We start from the raw sequence: 23,426 nt of genomic DNA, 5'->3' as shown, positions 1-23,426 counted from the left end.
TCTGTTCTGAATTGTCAACAGTGAGTTGGAGAACCAAGAAGTTTGGGTGGCTCCAGCTTTGCAGACCTTGGGACTAGCAGGTCTTTGGCCAAGCCACTGCACTGTTGCAGAGAGGCCTTGAGAGATGTGGTGCTCATGTGGTCCTGTGAAAGTCCTTGATTCTGGTCAAGGTGGCTGCCTCATGTTGTTCCCATTGTCTTGTGCCATGGCTTATGCGCTGTGAGGTTTTGAGGGTCAGTGTCTGAACTCTGTGTTGCCACTTTCAATGTTTTACTTACTATAAGATTTGGAAGCTAGATGTGAAAACCCCATTGTTTGTAAGGCTATTTAGTGTGTCTCACCAAACACTAGTGATTTAAAAACCTTTGAGACTGCTAAGATGTCCTGAGTAGTAGCTACCCTTAAAAACAATGTTAATTGTTTTTAGTAATAGGCAGAAAATGTTAAGCCTTGAGGGGGAAACAGTTGTCTTTGTGTGGTTAGCATGCTTGCTTGGAGGCTGGCAGATGTGAGAGGGAGATAAGGGGCTTTGCTTACTTCACTTCTTCCATGTATCCTGAGGTCTTGTGATCCCTGTCGTGTGCTGGGCAGGTCTAACATGGGCCATAGTCTTTAATTTGTAGGGATGGTTCTTGGATCTAGATGTTTACAGAGATCGTCGTTGCATCGTCATAGGTTGCTGCTATTGGTTAAAGCAAATGGAGAAGGACAGTAAATGTCCTACAAGAAATTTCCAGACACTGAAGAGGAAGAGCTAAGGTGTTGATAGCTGTTCCGGGTTTAGGAGTTGTAGTATGGGGTGGTTCCATTGTATTTACTTCTGAGACTCTAGATCTTCACAGCTGGAAGAGAGAGGAAAGGGAACATTCGTGAAAAGCATGTGTAGTTAGGCAACTTCTTTACCTTTAGAAATGTTAAAGTTGTTAGAGATTATCCTTGTTAACATTGCAAGAGTGGTATTTATAAAGGTGGTGGGATAGTTGAATTTCCTTTCTTTGGAGAAGATAAGAGAGGGGAGTGTAATAGGAGGGAGTGTCATCTTGCCTTTCTGTGGTGACATGTCACCTCTCTAGGCTTGGTTACTTCCCAAGGACAGCTAGTGAGTGATGGAACTGTAGTCTTTGTACTTCACATGTAGACGCTATGGGTGACTGTTGAACTTGAAACTTTGTTTCTCCAAGTGTAAAAATATGTGCTTTATGATATATGATAAATAATCTAAAATCTCATTTAGTATTGCAGCCAAACAAGAAGTTATTCTTAGGACTGAAAATAGTTGACTGGAGACACCCAAGTTCTTGGCAGCAAAGCCCATGTCTTCTGATTTCCTCCTCTTGTTCCTCCATGCCCTTTGGTCTCAGCTGAGACTTTCGGATGAGTTAGATGTTGGGTGCATTGCTGGGATGTGGTTAGTAATGTTGATTGATATGGACTGCAGATAAGGATGTCACGGACATTGCTTCTTACATGTCAATTCTGTGCACAGTACATGTGCACTCTATTAAGAACCACACAGATAATGTGTGTTCTTATGTTTTCACATTCGTCTTAAGTTGGAAGTGATCTTCAGCCTCTATGCAAAGCACTGTTATCTCAGAGCCATCTGCAGGTCAGATGCCAGTGTCTCCGCCACTCCCAATGCTGTGATGTGTATGTCTCACCAACAAGAACATTTCCATCCCTAACTATAGTAACTACAACCTGGAAATTAGCATTGAGACACTTCTAACATGCTACCGCCCCCTCCCCCCCCAATCCTATTTCGCTTTTGACCACTGTTAAAAACAATCCAGTCAGAATCCTGGGGCCGTTCAGGAGCCTCTTTATTCTCCTGGGGCACAGATGGCTTTCAGTAGCTCTCAATCTCTCTCACTTGTAAAACCTTGACATGAGAGTTCCTAGGGTGGTCATTTTGTGGAATACCCACATTTGGATTTATCTGATGTTACCTCATGGTTAGATTCAGGTTTTGCATCTTTGGCAGGAATATCACAGAAGAGCCAGAATATGTCTCTTTCAAAGATTAGTTTTACATTTTATTTTCTGTTTCCTTAGAGCGTTTCCCAAAGTGTATTCTGCGGAACTAGCACCTACTGTGTTCTCAACACCGTGCCACCTATAGAAGGTAGGATTTGAAAAGCTTTTGACTTTCAGGTATGGGTGGGACTGGCAGCCAGAGTAACTCCTTCAAGTGCAGTGAAGACAGCCCTGGACCAGGAAGTCCTGGGCTTCTGCCTTATGCTGTTGTGTGATCTTAGATGAGTTACTTGGTCCTTTTAGGCAACATAAACAGTGCTCAGCTTGTGAGCTTTCTGTGAGCAGTGAATTCAGCCACACAGAAAGGTCAGAGCCCCTCAGGTGCTGCTATTAGTACAGCACTTCTGTAACTGAGGTGTCTAGTACCAGATGCTACAGAGTAGGGTGAGGTACTGTTGTGCAGGAGCCAAAGAGGATTTTTGAATCCCAGTTGAATTACTTATATCTCATGAGCATTAAACAGGAAAGCCTAGTATACAATCCTGACTGGTGCCTGGTGTGTTACCATCGACCTCCTATTCAGTAATAGAACCTGTAACCTGTTGCTAAAACTGGAGCTGAGTGAAATGAAGGACAGGAGAGTGCCCCAGAGCCTAGGTATCACTTAGTGCAAGGTGTCCATGCCTCTGCTTTGTCTGTTCCTGCCCCGTAGTTTATATTGAAACGTCAACTTTAGAATGAATAGGAGTTTGCAGAACCTGGCTTATGGATAAACTTAAACCTGGGCCAGGGACATAGTGACATGGTTGAAGAAAACAGTAACTCTAGGCTGCCTAAGACTAGGAAAGGTGAGAGTGGTACTCATACCTCCATGAAGAGGGGAAAGAGAGGTTGTAAAATAACAACACTGTTAATTTATTAACTGCTTTTTAACCATTAAGACTCCTGGAGAATTACAGATGGGTTTCATTTGCTTCATAGCACCTGCTCCGACCAGTGCTCTTTATGCAGTCAGTGCTTAGTTCCCGTCTGTGTGACAGGAACTGGAAGGTTAGGTTAGTTATGGCAGTGTGTTGCTGTGAGTACTGTGTCACCTGGACTGCACCTGTGTTCTTGTTTCCCTGATCCCACTAATGAAATCTAAGCACATAAGACTTAGAGCCAACAGAACAGTGTGGAGCTTCCTTTTAATTCTTCTCTCCGCACTGGCGAGCACATGCCCCGTGAGAGTGAGCAGTTGGACTTGTGCTTCACAGAGCATGCGTGCTGCTCACTCTAGAGGCCTGGATCCCAATGAGTCTTCATTGCTCCACCTGAGGAAAGCCGTTCTCTGTGACCATAGGCCCAGGACTGCCCCATTTGTATTCTAAATGAAAGACAACAGAGGTATCATTACCAGGCCAATCTAGTTAATATTCTTATGTCTTAGCTTGGAGAAAACAGAGGACCCAGAAACAGGCCAAGTGCATTTATCTGGAGTTGCGTCAGAGATTTGGCAATGCTGAAGGTTAGAATTCAGTTAGTTGCGTGAACATTTTTGTACATTTTAGAAAGATTTAGTTAAATTACACTATGAATCTAACATTATCATTTAGAAAATATTTGAAGGTTGACTAGAAAGGATGGTTCATTCTCTAGAATTATAGCTGTCAGCCAAGCACACCATCTGTCAATTTCAGGAGTCCCACTGGTTACATTTTTATTGTGAAGTAGGTTAGGAAATTATATTGTGAAGTCATGTATCACACGTTTTTGCTAGATAATGATAATGAAGTGTGTGTCTGTCGTGTAGTTGATATTCCCACTTCACAGTGTCAGAGTTGAACTGTTGGGCTTGAATATGGAGGGACAGTTGAAACCGGCTTATACCTTAGTTTTACTGTTAAGATACTGTTACTGGGATTTTAAAACTAGCACATATGTTCTGTTATTTAATCATTTACAGCTATTGTAAAAACATTAAACAGTAGCTTTTAATTAAGATTACATTTTTATGCGGTATTACTATGTGAACAGTTCTGTTCTAATATAAAGAATAGGTTTTTTTTTTTTTAAATTTAGAAAAAAAAAGAAATTTTATTGCCATACTTTAAACCAGAGACACTGAAGTTGGATTATTTTCCCATGGTACTGGGGCCTGAACTCAGGACCCTATGTTTCTAGGCACATAGTCTACCACCATGCTAAACTCTGAAGTATGAAGTGTGAGTTTAGCATTATCCCTTTTGAGTTCCAACTCTGCCTAGTATTAAACTTGCCTTTTCATAAGCTGGGAGGGACTATAACATCATTATAGTTCCTGAGAGCACCTGGCCTATGTTCAGCATGAACCTAGAATTCTGGGAATGGTGCAGGTTAAAAGCAGAGTAATCCGCAGTGTATTGTCCTGTTGAGAGCTCTGGTGGATTGTGACAGCAACAGTGCTCACATGGCACTTTGCTCTCCTCTTTAAATATTTGCCTTTGGGTCTGTCCACTCACCACTGTCTCAGCTAGTATTGGGGTGGAACCCTGCCTGGAGCTTTCCTCACACTGGCGCACCATTGAGAACAGGCACACACACACACTCTCAAGAACATAAACTCTTTTACACACACACAAACACACACACACACACACACACACTCTCACAATCTTCTCTTACACACAAAAACACATACATACATATTCAACATTTTCTGTCCCAGGTCACACTCAATGTTTTCCTTTTATACTTTAATTTATTTTTTAATTTTATGTATTTGGTGTTTTGATCACATGTATGTCTGTTTGGATCCCTTGGAATTGGAGTTAATGGACAGTTGTCAACTGCCATGTGGGTGCTGGGAATTGACCTGGATCCTCTGGGACAGTAGCCAGTTCCTGTAACTGGTGATCTATCTCTTCAGCCTCCAAGTTTCTACCTCTTTTTTGTTTGTTTTTTTGTTTTTTGAGACAGGGTTTCTCTGTGTAGTCCTGGCTGTCCTGAAACTCCTTCTGTAGACCAGGCTGGCCTCAAATTCACAGAAATTTGCCTCCCTAGTGCTGGAACTAAAGGTGTGCACCATCATTGCCTGGCTAGTCAACATTCTCTCACACAGACTTTGACACACATTCTGCATTTCCCCTCTTACACACTCAACATTCTCTCACACAATTTCATATTCTCACATGCTCATTTGACATTCTGTCTTATACCTATGTGCACTCAACATTCTGTCTGTCTTTGCATCTCTCTCTCTCTCTCTCTCTCTCTCTCTCTCTCTCTCTCTCTCTCACACACACACACACACACACACACACACACACTCTTACTTTACTGCTGGCAGCCAGCTTAGAGGCTAAAGGGACAGAAATTTAGCATTGGTTGTGACCACAAATAGAAGTAGAAACTAGAGTTTCTTTTCTGTTGTGCTTTAAGTGGTTGGTTCTCAGGGAGATGACTATTCATACACAAGGCACACTTTGCACTGACTCAGTCCTATCCTAGTGCTGTTTACATAAAGATGTCCCATGACTATTGAGTAGAATATAGATTTCAGGACATCACCTCTATGTTCAAAACTGTGCTTCACAGTTTTGTTTTTCCAAAGAGAGACTGAACCCACGTTGGGGTAGAGAGCAGGACGGCAGGGACTCCCGTGCTTCTTCCTCATGCGCTTTAAGTCTTGTGGCCTCCTTGATGAAGTGTTGGGAACATGCATGGACACGTGAGACTACAAAGGTTTTACAGTTAGCAGTTAATAGGAATGTCCTACCATCTTTCTGTTACTTGATTTCCTTTCTGTTTTAAGTAATATTTTAAAATTTAACTTAATTTTGAATTAATCTTAGATTTCCTAAGAACAGTTTCAGTTTTTCACTGCTACAGACACACAGTTGTGTTACAGTTCAATTGGCTGTGTATTTCATGGACCGAAAAAGAATTAGTAGGCTAAGACTCTCAAGTTAATTCCTATAAAACATTCTGTATGATGTGGTACATTTTCTCAGACTAATCTTGATCTCAATATTTATTTCTTTTGAGCTTATTATCCATGAGAAGAAGAAACATGCTAATCAGAAATGTTTGGGAAAAAATATTGTGACCTTAGAAAAGTTTTGTTGTTGTTTTATTTACCCCTCAAAAGATAGTTTTAAATAGAAGCTCAGAGATAACTGGACAGATAAATCTCTGTATATCACTGTTCGTGTCATCAAACGGCACCTGAAGGCCTGTGAGGCTGCTGACCTGTAAGGCAAGCTGTTGCTGAAGGGCCCTAAATTTTATAGAAATTTGTACTGGAGGGAGAATTAAATGATCTCTCATTCTCTGATTCACGATGTGGGAAAACTAGAGATACTAAGTAACTCACCTAAGGTCACACACAGAGAGGCAGAACCTGCATGGGTATGGGCTACAGACTCCCGGTGGGTGTTCTTACTGAGGTCATGAGTGCTGATGAGCCCAGGACTGGAGCAGCTTGAGTTAACACTGTAATAAAAGCAGTCCCCAGGACTCAGTGTGGTGTAGACTGGAAGTTTCAATTAGCATAAAAAATTGGAGTGGGTAATTTGAAACTGACTGGAATTTACCACAACTGACAATGAGTTTGGAGGCAGGGAATGGGTTGGGAAGAGATTGCTTTACAGGAGTGGAAAAGTAAGTAATGTGTAAATGAATGATGGAGGTAAATACTATGTAAAGGAAGGGTCTGGGAAGGAAGCATCAGATAGTCAGACCTGCTGTCTCGTCTAATGTAGTGAACTCTCACTTAGAAGGAGCTGCATTTGATGAGCTGCCTGAATTCTGCAGATATGTACATGGAAATCAACTTCAAGTGATCGATTTTTAGGTGGAGCTCAGAAGAGCTTCCTTCCATATTACCTGTTAGTCAACTATACAGGCTTAAGTTCTTTATGAGAGTTTGTGATTTCCTTTAGAAAGGGTAAATCTGATTTGTATTCTAGGGGACAAAGGAACATTTAGTTTATGAATAAAAGTCACATGTAATTATATTTCTTTGAACTTCAGAACCATGAAACTTTAAACTTGGTTAACACACAGTTTCTAGATTTCATGAGGTTAAGTCATTTTGTAATTTTGAAGTTTTTTTCCTAAGAAACAGTGGAAGAGTCTTTGAAGTAGCCTCTGGTTCTGGGTGCTGCTGGGGTACTTCCCAACTGCTTGCTTGTGATGGGTAAAGCTCAGACTGTTTCTAATGCTCACAGGCAGGTGCTTGCTGCTGTCCGTCTGTCCGTCCGTCCGTCCGAGAGTGTAGGTGAGGAACTTAGAGGAGTGAGGCCCTCTGTGCTCTCGCTTTCAGCCCCACAGAGAGCTGTTGCTTCTGCCCTTGTCAGTGTACTTCAAAGGAGGCGTTCTCTTTCTTTCTCTGAATTTATTGTTTTCTTCTTTATAGATGATCATGGGAACAGCAATAGTAGTCATGTAAAAATCTTTTTACCGAAAAAGCTGCTTGAATGTCTGCCGAAATGTTCAAGTTTACCCAAAGAGAGGCACCGCTGGAACACTAATGAGGTAGATACATTTCAATTTTTAAGAGTATATTATCTTATGGTTGGACTCGTTAGAATGTTTTACATAGAAGTACTTCATGCTAGCTTTAAATTCAACAGCTGGAACAAAGAACCTGTCAATGAAAACGATTCCTAATCTTGTGTCTTGGCCAGTCTGGTGTGCTTGGCTTGCACTGTTAGCTCTACAGTGTGCACGTGACTCCACTAACACAGCATGAGGGTTGGTTGTGTTTTCTTGCCCCTAGCATCTTGCATTCGGTGGCTTATTTCCCTCTATCTCAGGGCAGCATGGGTTCTACAGTCCAGTGTGAGACAGAAAACAGTGCTCTGGAAATTCCAAGTCTATAGAGTTGGGGATGAGCTTATCAGGCCTTTGGTGATGATAGAGAGTTTCTTCAAATACTGACTGCTTTGCCTTACTAATAGGAATTTATTAGCACTGTGGGCTGGATTGTAGGCCACATACTTGACACCCAGATCAAGAGTAGATTTAGAGTAGATGGAAAGAAAGTTTGTCTTGGGCAGACTTTCCTCTTTGATTAATTGTAATTTGGGGATCTTAATATTAGTAGTGCATTGTTTTACTCTCTAAAGTTTTAGTTTGAAATCTAAGTACTTAAGGTGGGGTAATAGCCATTAGTGGTGATAGAAATTAGATATTAACCATTTCAGTGTAAGGTGACTTTGATTACTGTGGTGGTGAGAACTGGGTGTGTGTTTATCAGTTTGTAAACTGCATTCCTTTAATTCACACGACTGGTTACTGCCATGCTAGCATAAATGTGTGCTTGGTTCACTGCTTCCTTGTAAGTTAGCATACAGTGCAGCTCCCTCCTCCCTGCTGATGGATGCGAGAGGGAGCAGTGATGACTCCTGAGCTTCATCTGGACTCTGTTGGGAGTGGTGGGAGGCTGTGGGGATGAATCTCTCCACTTGCACAAGCTGCAGTTTTAAATACCAGAACCTTCAGCTTTCTGCTTTGTCTCAAGGAGTTGCTCTTGGAGGTATGTGCTGCCCTCACTTGCGTGGAGGTCTTTGCTCTCCAGGTTGAGCAGCTTCACCATGGACAGCATTAGCTTAGCCGCCACTAACTAGCATGCTTTACTTATTAAGGATTTCATATATTTTAGACCTGAAAAAAAAAGTAAATATGCTAAAATTTCATCTTAGTCATGGACTGTCTCCTGCCAACAGTACTGTAGATTTTTGAAGCTTTGCAGGAATTCTCTCCTACGTTAGGTATTACCCAGAAACTTACAGCTTCTTGATGCCCCCTGAGACAAAGATTTGACACCACATTTTTATGCTTTAGCTCAGGTTTATAATTGTCACAAAACATACACAATTAGGCATGCTCTCCAGTTACAATCCATAGGAATAGGCACTGTACGTGTGAGCTAGTGATGGCTGATGTTACTTGACAGTGTGCTCAGAAGTCTCGGAAGTGACTGGCCAAGGCTGAGACTTAGCTGGCAGATACATTTACATTGATGATTTAAACTTTTATGGAACTTTAGGCAAATTCTTTCACATATTTATTTGCTTCTAAGTCTAAATTATTTACAAGCTCCACTTTCTAACATATTAGCTGTGTTGTAAAACATCAATCAAGGACCTTCTGCATGTGCATACAGACTAGGTCATGATATGTTGTTCCAGCTTGGTCCTCCTGTCTTAGCCTTCCAACTGTTGCTATCATGGGCATGAGCCACCATGTCCAGCATTGTTGAGAGAGGATGTGATTAATGAATGTGTTGTCTCCAGTGCTGTGGGCTGCTATTGTTGACCCTCTTTCAGATAACTGAAGTATGAAACTGCAGATCTAGAAGAGAAAAGGTAGACTGTTTTGTGCAGGTGTGTGCAGCATCAAGCCCAGGGGAGAACATGTTGCTGAGGGTGATGGGCAGCTAGCATGGGACCTCTCTAGCCATCATTTTTTACAGTGATTGGTCATCTCAACACTGAGGCTATGAGGAAAAATCTGGTTTAAAAATTGGCCTGCAGTTTATTCACTTATGTGTGTGCTCTGTCTCTCTGTCTCTTCTCTCTGTATTCTTCTTTATTTCTTGGCTTTAGAAGAACTAGAGGACTGCAGAGGGAAGGTGGAAGGCTTAGGTGGGAGCATTTAATTCTAGGGTGCCTGTGGTGACAGCCCTGCACACCCTGTCCCTGTTGTGTCAAGAACCTGGTTTGGACTGCAGAGAGGAGGAACTGTTCAGTAGTCATGGAGGCACCACTTCCTTGATTTGGCTGGCTGGGCATTTCTTGAGTTCTTCCTTCTGTGGTCTTCATGGTGATCCCAAAACCTGAAGGCAAACTGGTTGGATGGATGTACCTCTCACTGGGACTTTATGTTCCCAGGTGAGGGAAATCCTGTTGTCTCCCTTGCCTGTGAGGTCTCTGGACTGGATTTTGGTGGGAGTGTTCTGATCCCATTTTCTCTCTAGAGTGGCCGAGATGGCCATGATGGCTGAGAGCTGTGTGAAGTAGTTAGCTTTTTGTACAAAGACTGCTTTTCTCTAGATCCCCTTCCTGGAACAAGGGGCTCATGCTAGAAAGGGATGTAGCCTGAGAGCAGCTGAGTGTCTAGTGAGGTTGTGTCTCCGTCTCACTCTGTAGTCTGTGTACCCAGCCACCATGTTCTTCTACCCCTACACCCTCCCCACAGTTGAACTCCTGGGGATAATGTGTGACTCACTTGACTTTTGAGAAACTCCTTTATTCATACTTGCTTTTAAACATTTGTGGTTTGAGAAACCCACTTTCATACTGTGTGTGTTGGCTACAGGGAGAGTTAAGGCTGTCTCCACTAAGGTGTTGCTGTTTACCAAGAACCTGCACTTTGCTAGTGATTGAGCCCAAATTATTTCTAAATCTTAGAATGTAAGGGGGACAGTATTTCCTTTCAGAGGTGAGGCAATGTAGGTAGAATAGGGCTGGGTAATTTAGTCAAGGCAGAACTATTGTTCTATAGAGATTGTTTCTGAGTTTAATTTCTTTTTTGTTTTTTGTTTTGTTTTGTTTTGTTTTGTTTTTCGAGACAGGGTTTCTCTGTGTAGCCTTGACTACCCTGGATCTCACTCTGTAGACCAGGCTGGCCTCGAAGTCAGAAATCTGCCTGCCTCTGCCTCCCAAGTGCTGGGATTAAAGGCATGTGCCACCACTCCCGGCAATTTCTTAAACTTCATTTCTTGTGTGTGTAATGTGTGCATGTATGTGCACCCCTACCCCATGTTTGTGGAGATAGAGATCAGCTTAGGTAGGGTTGTTAGTTATCATCCTGGTTTTGAGACAGGATTCCTTACTGGCCTGAAGTTTGTCAGGTAGAGTAGGTTGGTGGTTATTGAGCCCCTGACACAGAGATTTTAAGCACCCCTGATCAAACTTAGCTTTTATCTTACAGTTTTTTTTTTTATTTCATTTGTTTAGTGTGTGAACACCTGTGTATGTGTGTGCACATGCCACAATGCCCATACAGAAATCAAAGGACAGCTTTTGGGAATCAGTTTCTTCTTTTACTATGAGGGTTTTAGGATTGAATTCAGGCTGATAGGCGTGTGGCAGGCTCCTGGGACTGCAGAGCCATTTAACTGGATGTGTTGCAAGTACTGACTGGTCCATCTCTCCAGCCCACTGAGCTTTCTTTCTGGAGTTGGTCATTTATGCAAAGAACTTTGTTCTGTCTTTACAGTGTTGGGGAGATAACCCCAGAACTTGTACGTGCCAGGCCATGTGCAGTACTGCTCAAATGTAGCCTATTGCTTGTCTTCGCTTTCATTGTAAGACCTCAAACTAAATGGCATCAGTGTGGGCAGCAAGCCTCTTCTCCAGTGTGATTTTGAGTAGGACAGTGAGTAAGTGGAGGCTTAGTAGAGTGAGTTCCTATCCCACTGTTCCAGGAAGCTGCACATTTCCAAGGAGAAGGCAGTGAGGAAATGAGGAGGTGATTTTTGGCTTAGTTTAGCTACTTTTATCTAACTTTATCTTTTTTCCCCCCCCCCGGACACAGGATATCTTAGTGTAGCTCTGGCTGTTCTGGAACTCACTCTGTAGCCCAGGCTGGCCTCAGGCTCAGAGATCTGCCTTCCTCTGCCTCCTGAGTGCTGGGATTGAATATGTGTGCTACCACACCCAGCTTATTTCATCTTTTCCTCGCCCATTGGGCCGTATAGTTTCCTTTCCTTCTTAAAAGTTATTTGCAACTGAGAAGAAATGACATGTTTTATCTAGATGTAAGTCAACTTCAAATATTTGCTTTCTTGGCTAGGTATAGCTCCTGAGGTTTGAGGCCCACACAGGAAACACTGGTGGTGACTATATCAATATCATGAAAGCCAGGGTTTATTGGTGTTTGATTATAGGCTAGGCACCATGGGTTCCTCTTCCTGAAGTGTGACATATGGAAATGCTAAATAGGGTTCTTAGAGTCCTTGAGCTGGGAACTAAGTGGCTGGTAAGTGCCACCCTGGTAGGAGTCGGAACTTATACTCTTTTTTCCTGCTCTGTCCTGAAGAATGGCTAAAATTTCATCTTAGTCATGGACTGTCTCTTGCCAACAGTACTGTAGATTTTTGAAGCTTTGCAGGAATTCTCTCCTACGTTAGGTATTACCCAGAAACTTACAGCTTCTTGATGCCCCCTGAGACAAAGATTTGACACCACATTTTTATGCTTTAGCTCAGGTTTATAATTGTCACAAAACATACACAATTAGGCATGCTCTCCAGTTACAATCCATAGGAATAGGCACTGTACGTGTGAGCTAGTGATGGCTGATGTTACTTGACAGTGTGCTCAGAAGTCTCGGAAGTGACTGGCCAAGGCTGAGACTTAGCTGGCAGATACATTTACATTGATGATTTAAACTTTTATGGAACTTTAGGCAAATTCTTTCACATATTTATTTGCTTCTAAGTCTAAATTATTTACAAGCTCCACTTTCTAACATATTAGCTGTGTTGTAAAACATCAATCAAGGACCTTCTGCATGTGCATACAGACTAGGTCATGATATGTTGTTCCAGCTTGGTCCTCCTGTCTTAGCCTTCCAACTGTTGCTATCATTGGCTCCTTAAAAAACAATTTTGTTTTTAAATTTGTTTTGAAACACTCATATTGTGTAGTATTGTTTGACCTGGCACTTGACTCTGTAGTCTGGGATGGCTCCACATGTTTGTCAATCCTCTTGCCTCAGCCTCCTAAATTACAGGCATGTGTTACCACATGGTCACTTTGCCTCTTAATGATGAGTAGTTACAGTCTCCAGATAATGAAGAGGGGGCATGGAAAGTAGAAACTATACTTATGTGTCACTTGGTGGCAGGTCTGGTTCATACTCCAGGACGAAAGTTGCAAAGGATTTCTTACTTAGATGGGGGCTACTTTGTAGCCCAGGCTGGCTTAACTTAGGGTGCCCCTGTCTCGGCCTACTCAGAGTTTGGGATGACAGGCATGCCCCAGCTTACCCTGCTGGAGTGTGCACTGTCCTGAAACCCAGTGTGTGGTAGTTGGTGTTTGATGAATGATTATTACAGGGTTTCTGCTTTCTGAGTTAATATTTTTAAAGCCCAGAGCCAGAAGTAATTATGCCAATTAAGCTTCTGATGGCAAATAACTCCTTCATATTTACAGGTGTCACTGCTCTGTTGTGTTGTCCAGTATGGCATTGTTTTTGTTTAGCCATCACCTAACTGTTTGATTTAAAACTTAACTGTTGCTTTCTTAGAGCTAGGTCTCAGATGACATTCCTTCAGACATGGACTCACCAACAGATTTTTGTAGTGAAGTGTTCAAGTCATGTGACTGTGCTACTGTTTTTGAACTTACTGTTCTATTCTTCTAGTACAAAGTTTTCTGGAGTAAGCAAATAGTTCCTCTTTGTTCTGACTCAATTCTTAAAGTGGCATCACATGATGTAGGCAGCATCAAGATTTTCTGTGAAAGATGCATTAAAAAAAGATTTATATATGAGTGTTTTGCCTACATTTATATATGTATGTGTACTATGTCCCTGGTCCCTTAGGAGGCCAGAAGAGGGGGTGGGTCCTCTGGAACTGGCCTTAGGTATATTTGTGACCCACCATGTGGTACTGGTAATCCAACCCAGGTTCTCTGCCAGAGCAGTTAGTTAATGCTATTTAAACCACTGAGCCAGTGCTCCAGTTCCTAAGGTGCATTTTTAGTGCTTTAAATTTTTTTTTTTAAAATCTGTGATAGAAGCAAGCAGCACAGCTACTGATGATATATTCCAAGCTGCCAACAGCCCGAGGAAACCCGAGTGCGCATCTCATGTTCTCATAGGAGAAGACCCTTTTAAGTTGTGAGCATCTTTCCTGGCTTTCTATATTTAGGTTTTGTTTGTTTTGTTTTGTTTTTAAAAAGGACCATAAGACCATGGGAATTACTATGTTTCATTTAGACTTTTAAATACAAACTGCTTTATTCTGTTAAAATTTCCATAATCGTTTTTGTGTGTAGGCATATAGTTTTCAGTACTTTTGTATTTTTAATTTTTTCTTTGCATATTTTTAAAAAGTTACAGCTTTAGGGCTGCATTTTTCAGTGATTGGCTTTGCTGGTCTATTATATAATGTTAGCTCTGAAGTTTGGAACCATAGTTTGGGGATTCATTTAGGACTCTGGAAGCTTCCTGAATGTGAGTTCAGCTGGAACACAGTGTTCTAGTCGGGAAGGCAATGGAGATGTGTTGGCTTTGAGGACCTGGGAAGGCAGTTAGCCTTGAAGGAGGGGTTGTCTTGGGTAGCTCTGTGACAAGAGGTAGTGATGGTTTCTGAGTCTGGGCAGGCTGCTCTGGTTAAACAGAAGCATGAAGTGTGGGCGTGAGCAGCAGGAGCAGAGCCAGGCTGTGAGAGGGACAGCAGCTGATCCTGTCAGGTCAGGCCTGTGACAAGTGGGCTACACAGTTCCCAGGACGCTGATGAGAGCAGCCCAGGCAGAGTCACAGGTAGACAGGATCCATCACAATGCCAGCAGAGTCCGCTCTCACTGATGAGGAGAACAGGCAAGGAAAACTTACTGCTCATTTCAGGAGTTTGACGTTGAGGACTGGCAAGAAAGGCAGAGGGCAGCGCTTACAGAGTCTGAGTGGATGCTGAGAGTCCCCGCTACAGGGCGATCGTTGCTGTCAGCCTCCCAGCTTAGGTTTAGCTACTTCCTTCATGATGTGGCGCCTAGAAGAACATCTGGCCAGTAGCCACTGCTCAGTAAGTGCTCATCTGGAATGAATAGAATAGATACAACTAAATTCTTTAAGTTTTAGAGCTCAGCTTTACAGTTGCATTTTAATTGTAATTTTTACTATTAATAGAGTTTCAGATATATGACACCCACAGAAACTTCAGAGCCAACAAAGTGGATTTGAATGGTGCTGGTGGATGGGAAAGATGAAGCTTTGCTAAATCAAGACTCTCTCTTGGGCTTGAGTATCTTACAGACTGGGCCATTCTCAGGTCTTTGGACTTGGCATGAGGTACTGTTCTGTGCTAGATAGTTTTTCTACCTTGCTTCCTCAGTGAGACACTGGCTTTTGCACAGCATTTCTGTAAATGTTAGACCCTGGTACAAATACATCATTTCGTTTTAAATTCACTTCTGTGATTTTTCTCATTAGCCCAACAAGAATTTAAACGACACTCTTGGGTACCAAGGCAAATATAATCACAAACCACAAACTTGAACAATGAATTTTTGTGTTAGAATATGTTTGTAATTGGTGTTACTGTTTCAGATGATAAATTAAGATGTGAAACATTTCAGACTCATAGACCTCTGGTAATGGTTTCACAGAGTCTGAGCTGAGCAGCCCAGTACGTATGCAGAACTGGTGCACACAGCACTCTGCTCTTGGCTCTGTGCTTGATCGGGTGTGTTACGTCAGACACTGGTCTGCCCAGGGCCCCCCCCCCCCCCCCGGAGGTGATGGTGTTCATTGACCTGTGAAGATTGCTCTTGAAAAGTTACTTACTATTGCTTTCAGAGTTTGGAGTGTGGGGCAGTTGGGGAAGCAAGACAAAGCTCTGCTGTGGCATTGTAGTTGTGATTTTTTTACTGCTAATCGTCCCTCATTTTTGTTTCTCAAATGTGCAGTTTAGTGACTTTTACTATAATGACAAAGTTGTGCAGTAACCACTACTTCAATTTCCAGAATGTTTTCATCACTCCCATCGCCTCTGGGCTCACTGCGATGGGCACACTTAGGAGTTAATACCATCTTCTTCAAGGTCATGAGTTCTTGGTTTTATTGTTAAGCTTTTTTGCCTGTTTAGCATTGGAAATGAAATTGCCTTTTAATCCCAGTCATAAGTTACAGGATTGTTTCCAGAGATTACGAAACATTAGGGTACAAATCTAGTTTTGAGAAGCTGAAGAGCATGCAGGTGTAGTTGGAATAGAACATTCTACCCTTTTTCGTAGCCGAGGGACTTTGATAGCGGTGATTTCTACAGTTTGAGAAACTGAAACCTGTAGGCAGTGGGCTGAGGTGGAGAGGTAAACTGCCTGGAGAAGCTGACATTCTCAGCTGCATGGCCTGAGTCTGGGATCTACTGGCTCTGTCTGGAATGTCTGCTCCTGTGTCCTGTGGATTGGACACATGTATTGGATCTAGCATGTATTCAGGAGAAGGTGCTCAATGTACAGGTGTGTTCTAACTAGTGTGCCTTGAGTGGAGACTCAGGTTTGCTGTTCACACCCCACTTAGGTTTACTTTAGGGAACTTAGGGTACAGGGGATGTGGTGGAGCTCTCTAGAGTCTGTTTCTTATTGTAGTAAGTGTATAGGTGATACTAAACGCAGCTTTTAAAACTTGGAGTGTTGTATATAGGAAGGTTTTAAAGTAAGAGTGATGGGGTCAGGAGTGTGAAGGCACGTTCTTCTGAGGAGGGAGCATGGAGGTAGTCTTCTCTCTGGCCTATGTGGCTGAAGGCAGCAGAACTCTGAAGCCAAATATCATAACTTACCTTCTGATCCATCTCCCTGCCACCAGCCTACCAGATGCTGCCTAATTATGAACCGGCTGAGGTCTTAAGAGATCGTCTAAAGTGTAACTCCCCAACACACAAGGCCCTTCTGCTCTAAGACCACAGATGGGGCTGCTTTGAAGCTCAGTTGTTAAGGGTGTTTACCCTGTACAAATAAGGCCCTGGGTTTGATCCCCAGCACCACATGACTTTCACGCAGAAGATTCAGAAGTTCAAGGTCATCTTTAGCAAGGGAGAGTTTGAGGCTGGAGATGCTCAAGGCCTCATCTAGAGAGAAAAAGGAATCAAACAACAGAACCCCTGTGTGGACTGTGGTGGATCAGAGCGAGAGGAGCTAGGGGCAGTTTTCTCTAGAAGGAAGGGCATTGTCGAAGGTCCATACTTGGATGGGTTTCTGTTAATCTCACCATGAATGTAGAATTGAAATAAAGGGAAAATTTAAGGTGCCTACAATTTGTATTTGAGGAGAAAAAGAGAAACTGGGAGGACATTAGCCTTCAGGTTGAACAAGGTCTGTGCAGTCCTCCAAGGGAGGCCAAGTTCATTTAGCTCTGCTTTCATTTGGTTGTAACTCCAAAGGAGTTTGTGAAGAAAAATGTTTCCATGTGAAAGACTATCTGAGCAGGTGAGGTGAGGACAGCCACCTGAAGTGCCTGAGGAAAGAGAAGAGCTTGAACAGAGGAACCTCGCAGTGGGCGTGGCTGGAGCAAACTGAGACTACTAAGAGATGGGGACTTTGTCTTGTATTCCTCTGAGGGAGACCTTAGTGCAGTCAGAAGTCCAAGGCCAAGGGCGGAGAGAGCCTCTCATCTTGTATTCTGTGGCAGAGGGCAGACCATCCCCTGAACCTGCCCCAGAGGGAAGCTTGTTCTGTTGCCAGGTGGGGTTCTTATTCAGAAGGCTGCAAGGGACTTCTTCAGACAGAACATATGAGAGAAGGCACATACATACTCCTGTCTTCATCAAAGTTAAGAAAAAGTTGAAAGAACAGGAAAATGCCACCTGCTTCCCATTCCTGAGGAAGGGTCCATTAGATGAGCTGGGGTGAAGCAAGAGTGGAAGAGAAGGACCCTCCATCTCCATGCTCCCTGACAGCCTGAAGCTGTGAGTGACAGATCCCCCGTTCAGGTATCACAGGTTTCTTGTTAATATGAGTGTTACAATTTCATTTTTGAACTGTTGAACAAAATGTAGGCTTCTTGACTCCAGTTATTTAAGAATCGTTTCTGTTACGTGCTTTAGTTGTTATTAACCAAACTTTTTATATAAGGATAATTTGCAGTAAGTTTTTAATCATCCATTCTTCAAGCAAGCCAGAGAACCTGCTGTGTGTTTTTATTTCATAAATGAGGATAGTGATACTTAAGTGTTTGGAATTAGCATCTGCCATTACCTAATATATTATACTGCTTGCATCTTTAAAGGAAGATTCACTTTTATTTTATGTCACTAATGTTTTGCCTGATATGCATTGTGTGTGAAGAGACCATCACATCCTCTGGCTCTGGAGATATAGATGGTTGTGAGCTACCCTGTGGGTTATAGGAGACAAATGTAGGTGCTGAGCAAGAACAGCCAGTTATCTTAAGTACTAAACTCTTCCCAGCCCTAGCTTACAACCTTGAGCTCTGGATCCTACTTGTGCTGGGTCTAGGTGGACCCAGGCATTCTCTGCTCATGGATGGAGCCTGAACACTTAGTGCAGTGCTGAGCACCTCGGAACCCTCATGGAGCAAACAAGTAAGGAGCTCATCCGTGTGGCTGCTGCGCTGGTGTGTTAGGGCTGCTCTAACTTACCCCTGGGTTAGATCACCTGGCTCACTAAAGCCACAGTAGAAACCAAAAGAGCACTTGAGTTATCTTTGGAAAACTTGGAGAAGAGGAGAGGAGCCAAGTGTGCCCCGCCCCAGGTACCAGCAGTTCCTAGGAGGAACTTGCCTCTGCATGTTAGCAGAGGCTATGTAGAGAGACTCTGCCTCAGAGGAAAGAAATGAGGGGTGCCTAAGAAACAAGCTTTGTGTTCACCTTTAATTCCAGTTCTCGGAAGGAAAGGCCGAGGCAGGCAGATGTCTCTGAGTTTGAGAGCAGCCTGGTGTACATAGTAGTCTCTACCAACTAGGGAGACATAGTGAGACCCTGTCTTAAAACAACCAAAACCAACACCACCACCAACAGCAACAATCTGATGCAGCAGATTGTCACAGTTGTAGTGGCTTACAACATGGATGTTGCTCTCTGGCTCTGTGTGCCAGGCTCTGTGTGCTGGGCATTGTATAGCACTTATTGCTCTAGAATCAAGGTGTGAAACCTTTCCTGAGGCTCTGTTGTTGCAGCAGCATTCTAGAGGCCGTTCACATTCTGTAGTCTATGAATCTTGTCCAGCTCCCCCTTCAGCCCTAAGGCCTTGTCTGGGTCTGGCAAGTGTTCTGCCACTGAGTTCTGTCCCTAGCCTCCTCTTTTCCATCCCCAAAGTCAGCTTTCTTCTGTAGTCATGCTTCTTTCTCTGTCAGACTTCTCCTGCTTCCTTCCTCCTGTTACTTTCAACACCATTTCTTCCTCCTCTTCTTCTTTTTCCTCCTCCTCCTCTTCTTCCTTACAGTATTGGGGATGTGGTGGATGAGTGTAGCGTGGGAAAGCCACATTCCCAGTTTGAGAACCCTGAGCTCACTTGGATAGTCCAGGGGAATCTTTCTGTTGTAAGACCAGTTTGTTGCCAACCTAAATTTCCCCTGCTGCTTGATTGATTTTACCATTTGGCATGCGTACAGGATGTGGGGTCAGATGTATCTGTCTGGGTGGCATTATTCCATTGTCCAGGCCGTAGATAAAGTAAAGGTTACAAGAAGTTGAGTTAAATAGGATGGGATGTCGTATTGGGCTTTGGCCACCTAGAGACTCTTGGTGACCTTGGGACGTGGTGTCAGTAGAACTTTGACCCCTAGGCAGGGTGGAGTAGAATGAGAAGTGAGGAAGGACGGGTGTGAGGCCACAGTGGTGATTTTCGATGGGAGTCCTGTGTGCATGAACTTACATGTAATAGCATGAGGTGCAAAGGAAAGACACAGGGAGCTCTGATGGTGAGAAGCGAGACCTCTGAGTCTGTTGGAGAGAGAAACCACGAAGCAGTTGATAGAGACAGCAACATGAAGCCTGCCTGAGTGTGAAGCACAGTGTCCTGCCTCCTCTGCTTGCACACATCACACATGCTTAGTGATTTCATGTGTACTTGCCTAGCCTTTTCGACCAGAGTCGTCTCCTCTTGGAGCCCAGAGCAGCTGTGGCCTGGGCACAGCTTGGTGCTATTGAGTGCATCAGCTCTGCAAGCTCTGTTCTTTGTTTTCCTCCTCACTTCTCTGCTTCCTGCCTCAGTTTTTCTTTCATTGTCTCAGGAAGGTTTCACAGGTTTGATGGGATGCTAGTCGCTGTGGTGTGTTGTGGGTATGTACCCTGTGGTGCTTGTGTTCCAGTTGGAACCTTCCCAAAGGAGGAAGGTTCTTCCAAGACTGTCCCAGGAGACAAGGCATGGGGTTTGCCCTCCTAGGTGCCTGGCTGTCTAGCCTGCTTGCTGTCTGACTCCTTTATCTCATGATTGTGGGTTCCTGCTGATGCTGACCAGTGTTTCCTGCCATTGCCATCTGTCCTACCCTTTATCAGTCACCTACCACTACCCCTCACTTCTCCAGCTGGACAACTCCGCACCTCAGAGAAGCTGTGTGTGTTTCCTCCCTGTTCCTCCCTTTCTCTCTTTTTGTCCCCTTTCCTCCTGTCCACTCTTTCTCCTTCCTCCATCCTTTCTCTCCACTCAACCCCCTGCCTCTTTTCCTTGCTTCCCTCTTCCCCTCCCTTTCCTTCTCTTCCCTTCCCTTATCCCTCCCCTATCTGCCCCTTTGTTCTCTTTCATGTTTACTTGTATTTGTTTTATGCTGAATGTCTTTCCATGCCATAAAAATTGGCAGTGAGCCAATTCCCGAGTTTGTTCTTGGGAATCTTTTGGTGCAGGCTTCTCTTCTGGTTCAGAAACAATTTATTCCTTTTCAGTGAGGATCATCTTGGTGTGGCAGTGGGACGTGTGTGGGTTCATCTAATCCTGAGCTCTGTAAGCCTGGCGGTATATCTTGGGTGTTCACCTGATATGTTTGATGACTAGAGAATGTGTGTAAACCCCATCAGTCTGGTTCTCTGTATAAGCCTGTGCAATAAAAACTCAGCAGTCTTAGCACTGACCCTGTGTCCAGCCCCGTTCTTTGGCATAGGCACAGTTACTGATTGCATCATACTCCTTCAGTGGCACACACTCCTCTGTTAGGTGATGTGTGTGGATACCGGGTGGCTTCTTAGAAGTGTGTGCCCTTGGTGGTCTGGACAGTTTCATAGGTGGTTATAAAGAACATATAGTTAATTTTTTTGTCACTGGCTTTTAAAAAATTTACTTACTATGTGCATATGCATTTAGGGGGGCAGTACATAATCCACAGTGGACAGGTGGAGGACAGAGGACAGCTTTGTGGAGTTGATTCTTTCCTACCTTTCTGTGAGTCCTGTGTATCAAATTCAGGTTGTCAGCTTTCTGTGTGTGACAAGAATTTTATCTACTAAGCTACCTTGCCTGTTTAATGTCATAATTTTTGAAAGGTGGGTGAAAACTATAGGTTTGTGGGTAGATGTGTGTATGTTATGTAGACAGGGGTAAATTGTGTGTGCCTGATCATGCCCATGCATGAGTGGATGCTGTAAGATACCCTTCTAGCAGTGTTTAGAACATACTTCTCACATTGATGTTCATAGCCTCATGTGTGATACTGAACTGGAGGAGTACACTTGTCTCTGGGACTCAGCCTTTCCTACTGTCTGGTGATCTGTGCTTTGAGACAGTTCCACTCACTTGAAGTGTGGTTTTGAGCTAAGAGCTGTGACACAGACAGAACACATTGCTCACTGGCTTGGTGCTGATCTACGCAGTGGTATCAAGACACAGAAAGCACAATTATAAAGTAAAAACTTATAATATATTAGATTGCATTAAAAGTGCTTCTCTCTGCTAAATGACCTCTTTGAATGAATGAAAAACCAAGCCACAGAGTGAGATTGGCTAACACAGGTCAGAGTATTTAGGAATTTCTGTAAGTCAGTGAGGAGAAGAGATAACACAGGAAGTGAACAGGACACTGGGCAGCACTACAGATGGACAGTAGAACAGATGCTGCTGAGTGGCACGAGCCAGCAGGAAGAGGCAGAGCAGAACCACAGCAGGAGACTATTGCATGTAAAGATGGCCAGACAGACGAGGACAGCATCAGGTACTGACAAGGAGCAACCAGCATCTACATTAATATAACTACCGTGGAAAGTTGGAAGAGACACAGCTTGTATCTTAGTAGTTCAGCTCCTTTTATATGCTGTTAACAAAAATGTGCTTGTGTGTGTGTACCCCAAAATACACAGGAAACCTTTTCAGGAACTGTATTCCTAGTTCTCACAATCTGAAAGCAGCCCCAATACCTAACAATACAACACAAATTTGGTTGTATTGTGCCCGTGTAATGCAGCACTGCAAAGCAGTGAAGGTGAGTGAACTTCTGCTTCATCCAGAATGGCGTGTTTAACAAGCACGGTTGTTGATGCAAAGAAGGCAGTGCTCTCAGAACGAAGCAATGTGATGCTGTACATAAGTTTAAAACGTTTGAAAATAGGTGAAATGAATTTATGGATTAGGTGTGAGATGTAGTTATCTTTGGAGAGTGGGGAGGATGTAGACCAGCTTCTGGGCTGCTGGTATTATTTTGTTTTATGGGCCTTGGTGTGATAGATCTATATAAACACAGATAGATTTTGGATTTATAGGATTTTCAGTTTGCATATAATATTTTAATAGTTAGGCCATTAAAATGGTATATGGTTTAAAATAGATGGTAGAACATAGCTGCACACAGAAGAGTCTCATAGAATGTAGCTGCCCGAGTCAGTTGTAAGGTTAGCATGTGAGTATGGCAGACAGCCCACCATGAGTGCTGCAGAACCAGGGATAAGCTGTTTATGACAGGGACAAGCTGGTGACCCTCAGGAGACACTGGAAACAGTGCCAGAGGAGGGAGGAGAGACTCAGGAAGTTCACTACACCTTCTCTCCTGAGGCTCCTGAAAGGGGAGCCAGCGTAAGCTGCTGCTAGCTAGCATGGGCGGCAGCCACAGTTTGAGAAAGCCAGCTACCATTTCCTTAGGCCTGCTTCTGAGCCTCTGGTGGTGGCCAGCTGCTGTTGGTTGGCAAGCCTGGCCACAGAGGAGAAAAGCTTGTGAAAGAAGAGTCAGTGAACAGGTAGGTGGCCTGCTACCTCTTGTCGTGTCTGTTTCCAGCTCGTTGGAAACCATGGGCTGTCTCCTCCATTTCTGGGTGTCACCACCTCTAGTGGCTCGGGCCTTGGCTCCATGGCCGTCTTTTAAGTCTAGTGTAAATCCACAGAAGGGAGCCCTAGATTTCCCAAATCTTTTGTGCTAAAAGCTTCTATAGTGATGATTGCATAACGTTGTGAATATTCTAAGAATACTCCTAAGTGGGTGTACTTTAAGGTATGTGAATAACATCTCAGTAAAGCTGCTCCTTAAACAATGGCTACAGGTGAAACATACAGAAAGAAAAGCACGGGGATTGAAAAAGTTAGATCCGTGCGTGCCTCTGGCAGAGGATGTGCTTAGGAAGGAAGGATCCTTAGATAGGGGTGGGGTGGGGGGTCTACAATGTTTGTTTTATTACCATCCTATCTTCTGTAAATAGGACTGCAGGAAACAGAAAAGACAAAAAATGCAGCCCAGTGGTGGCAGATAGTGTCCAGTGTGGTATGTGGTTTCTAGTGTGATAGCATATAGTGGTGTCCTGTGGTGACAGGTGATGGCAGTATGGTGGCAGGTAGTTTGTAGAGTCTAGCCAGTGTTACTTGTTAGCTGTCTACACTTCAAAGATG

At 43.5% G+C, this 23,426-nt stretch overlaps 1 protein-coding gene across 4 annotated transcripts in view; it reads left to right on the top strand.

The window, feature by feature from the left end:
• LOC115062403 (calmodulin-binding transcription activator 1-like) overlaps window positions 1-23,426 on the top strand; it is a 279,779-nt gene that overhangs the window by 24,690 nt on the left and 231,663 nt on the right. For all 4 annotated transcript variants that reach the window (XR_003844071.1, XR_003844072.1, XR_002380644.2 and 1 more), the window contains exons 2-3: window positions 2,056-2,125; window positions 7,355-7,473. Coding sequence is in view for 1 of the 4 variants with exons in the window: in XM_021201166.2 (XP_021056825.1) it covers window positions 2,056-2,125; window positions 7,355-7,473 (189 nt within the window). In the remaining 3 variants the exon portion in view is untranslated. The remainder of the gene's footprint in view (window positions 1-2,055; window positions 2,126-7,354; window positions 7,474-23,426) is intronic.

The sequence above is a fragment of the Mus pahari genome, chromosome 6, assembly GCF_900095145.1.
Source record: "Mus pahari chromosome 6, PAHARI_EIJ_v1.1, whole genome shotgun sequence".
Taxonomy (NCBI): Eukaryota; Metazoa; Chordata; class Mammalia; order Rodentia; family Muridae; genus Mus; species Mus pahari.
This window is presented reverse-complemented; position numbering and strand designations above follow the sequence as displayed.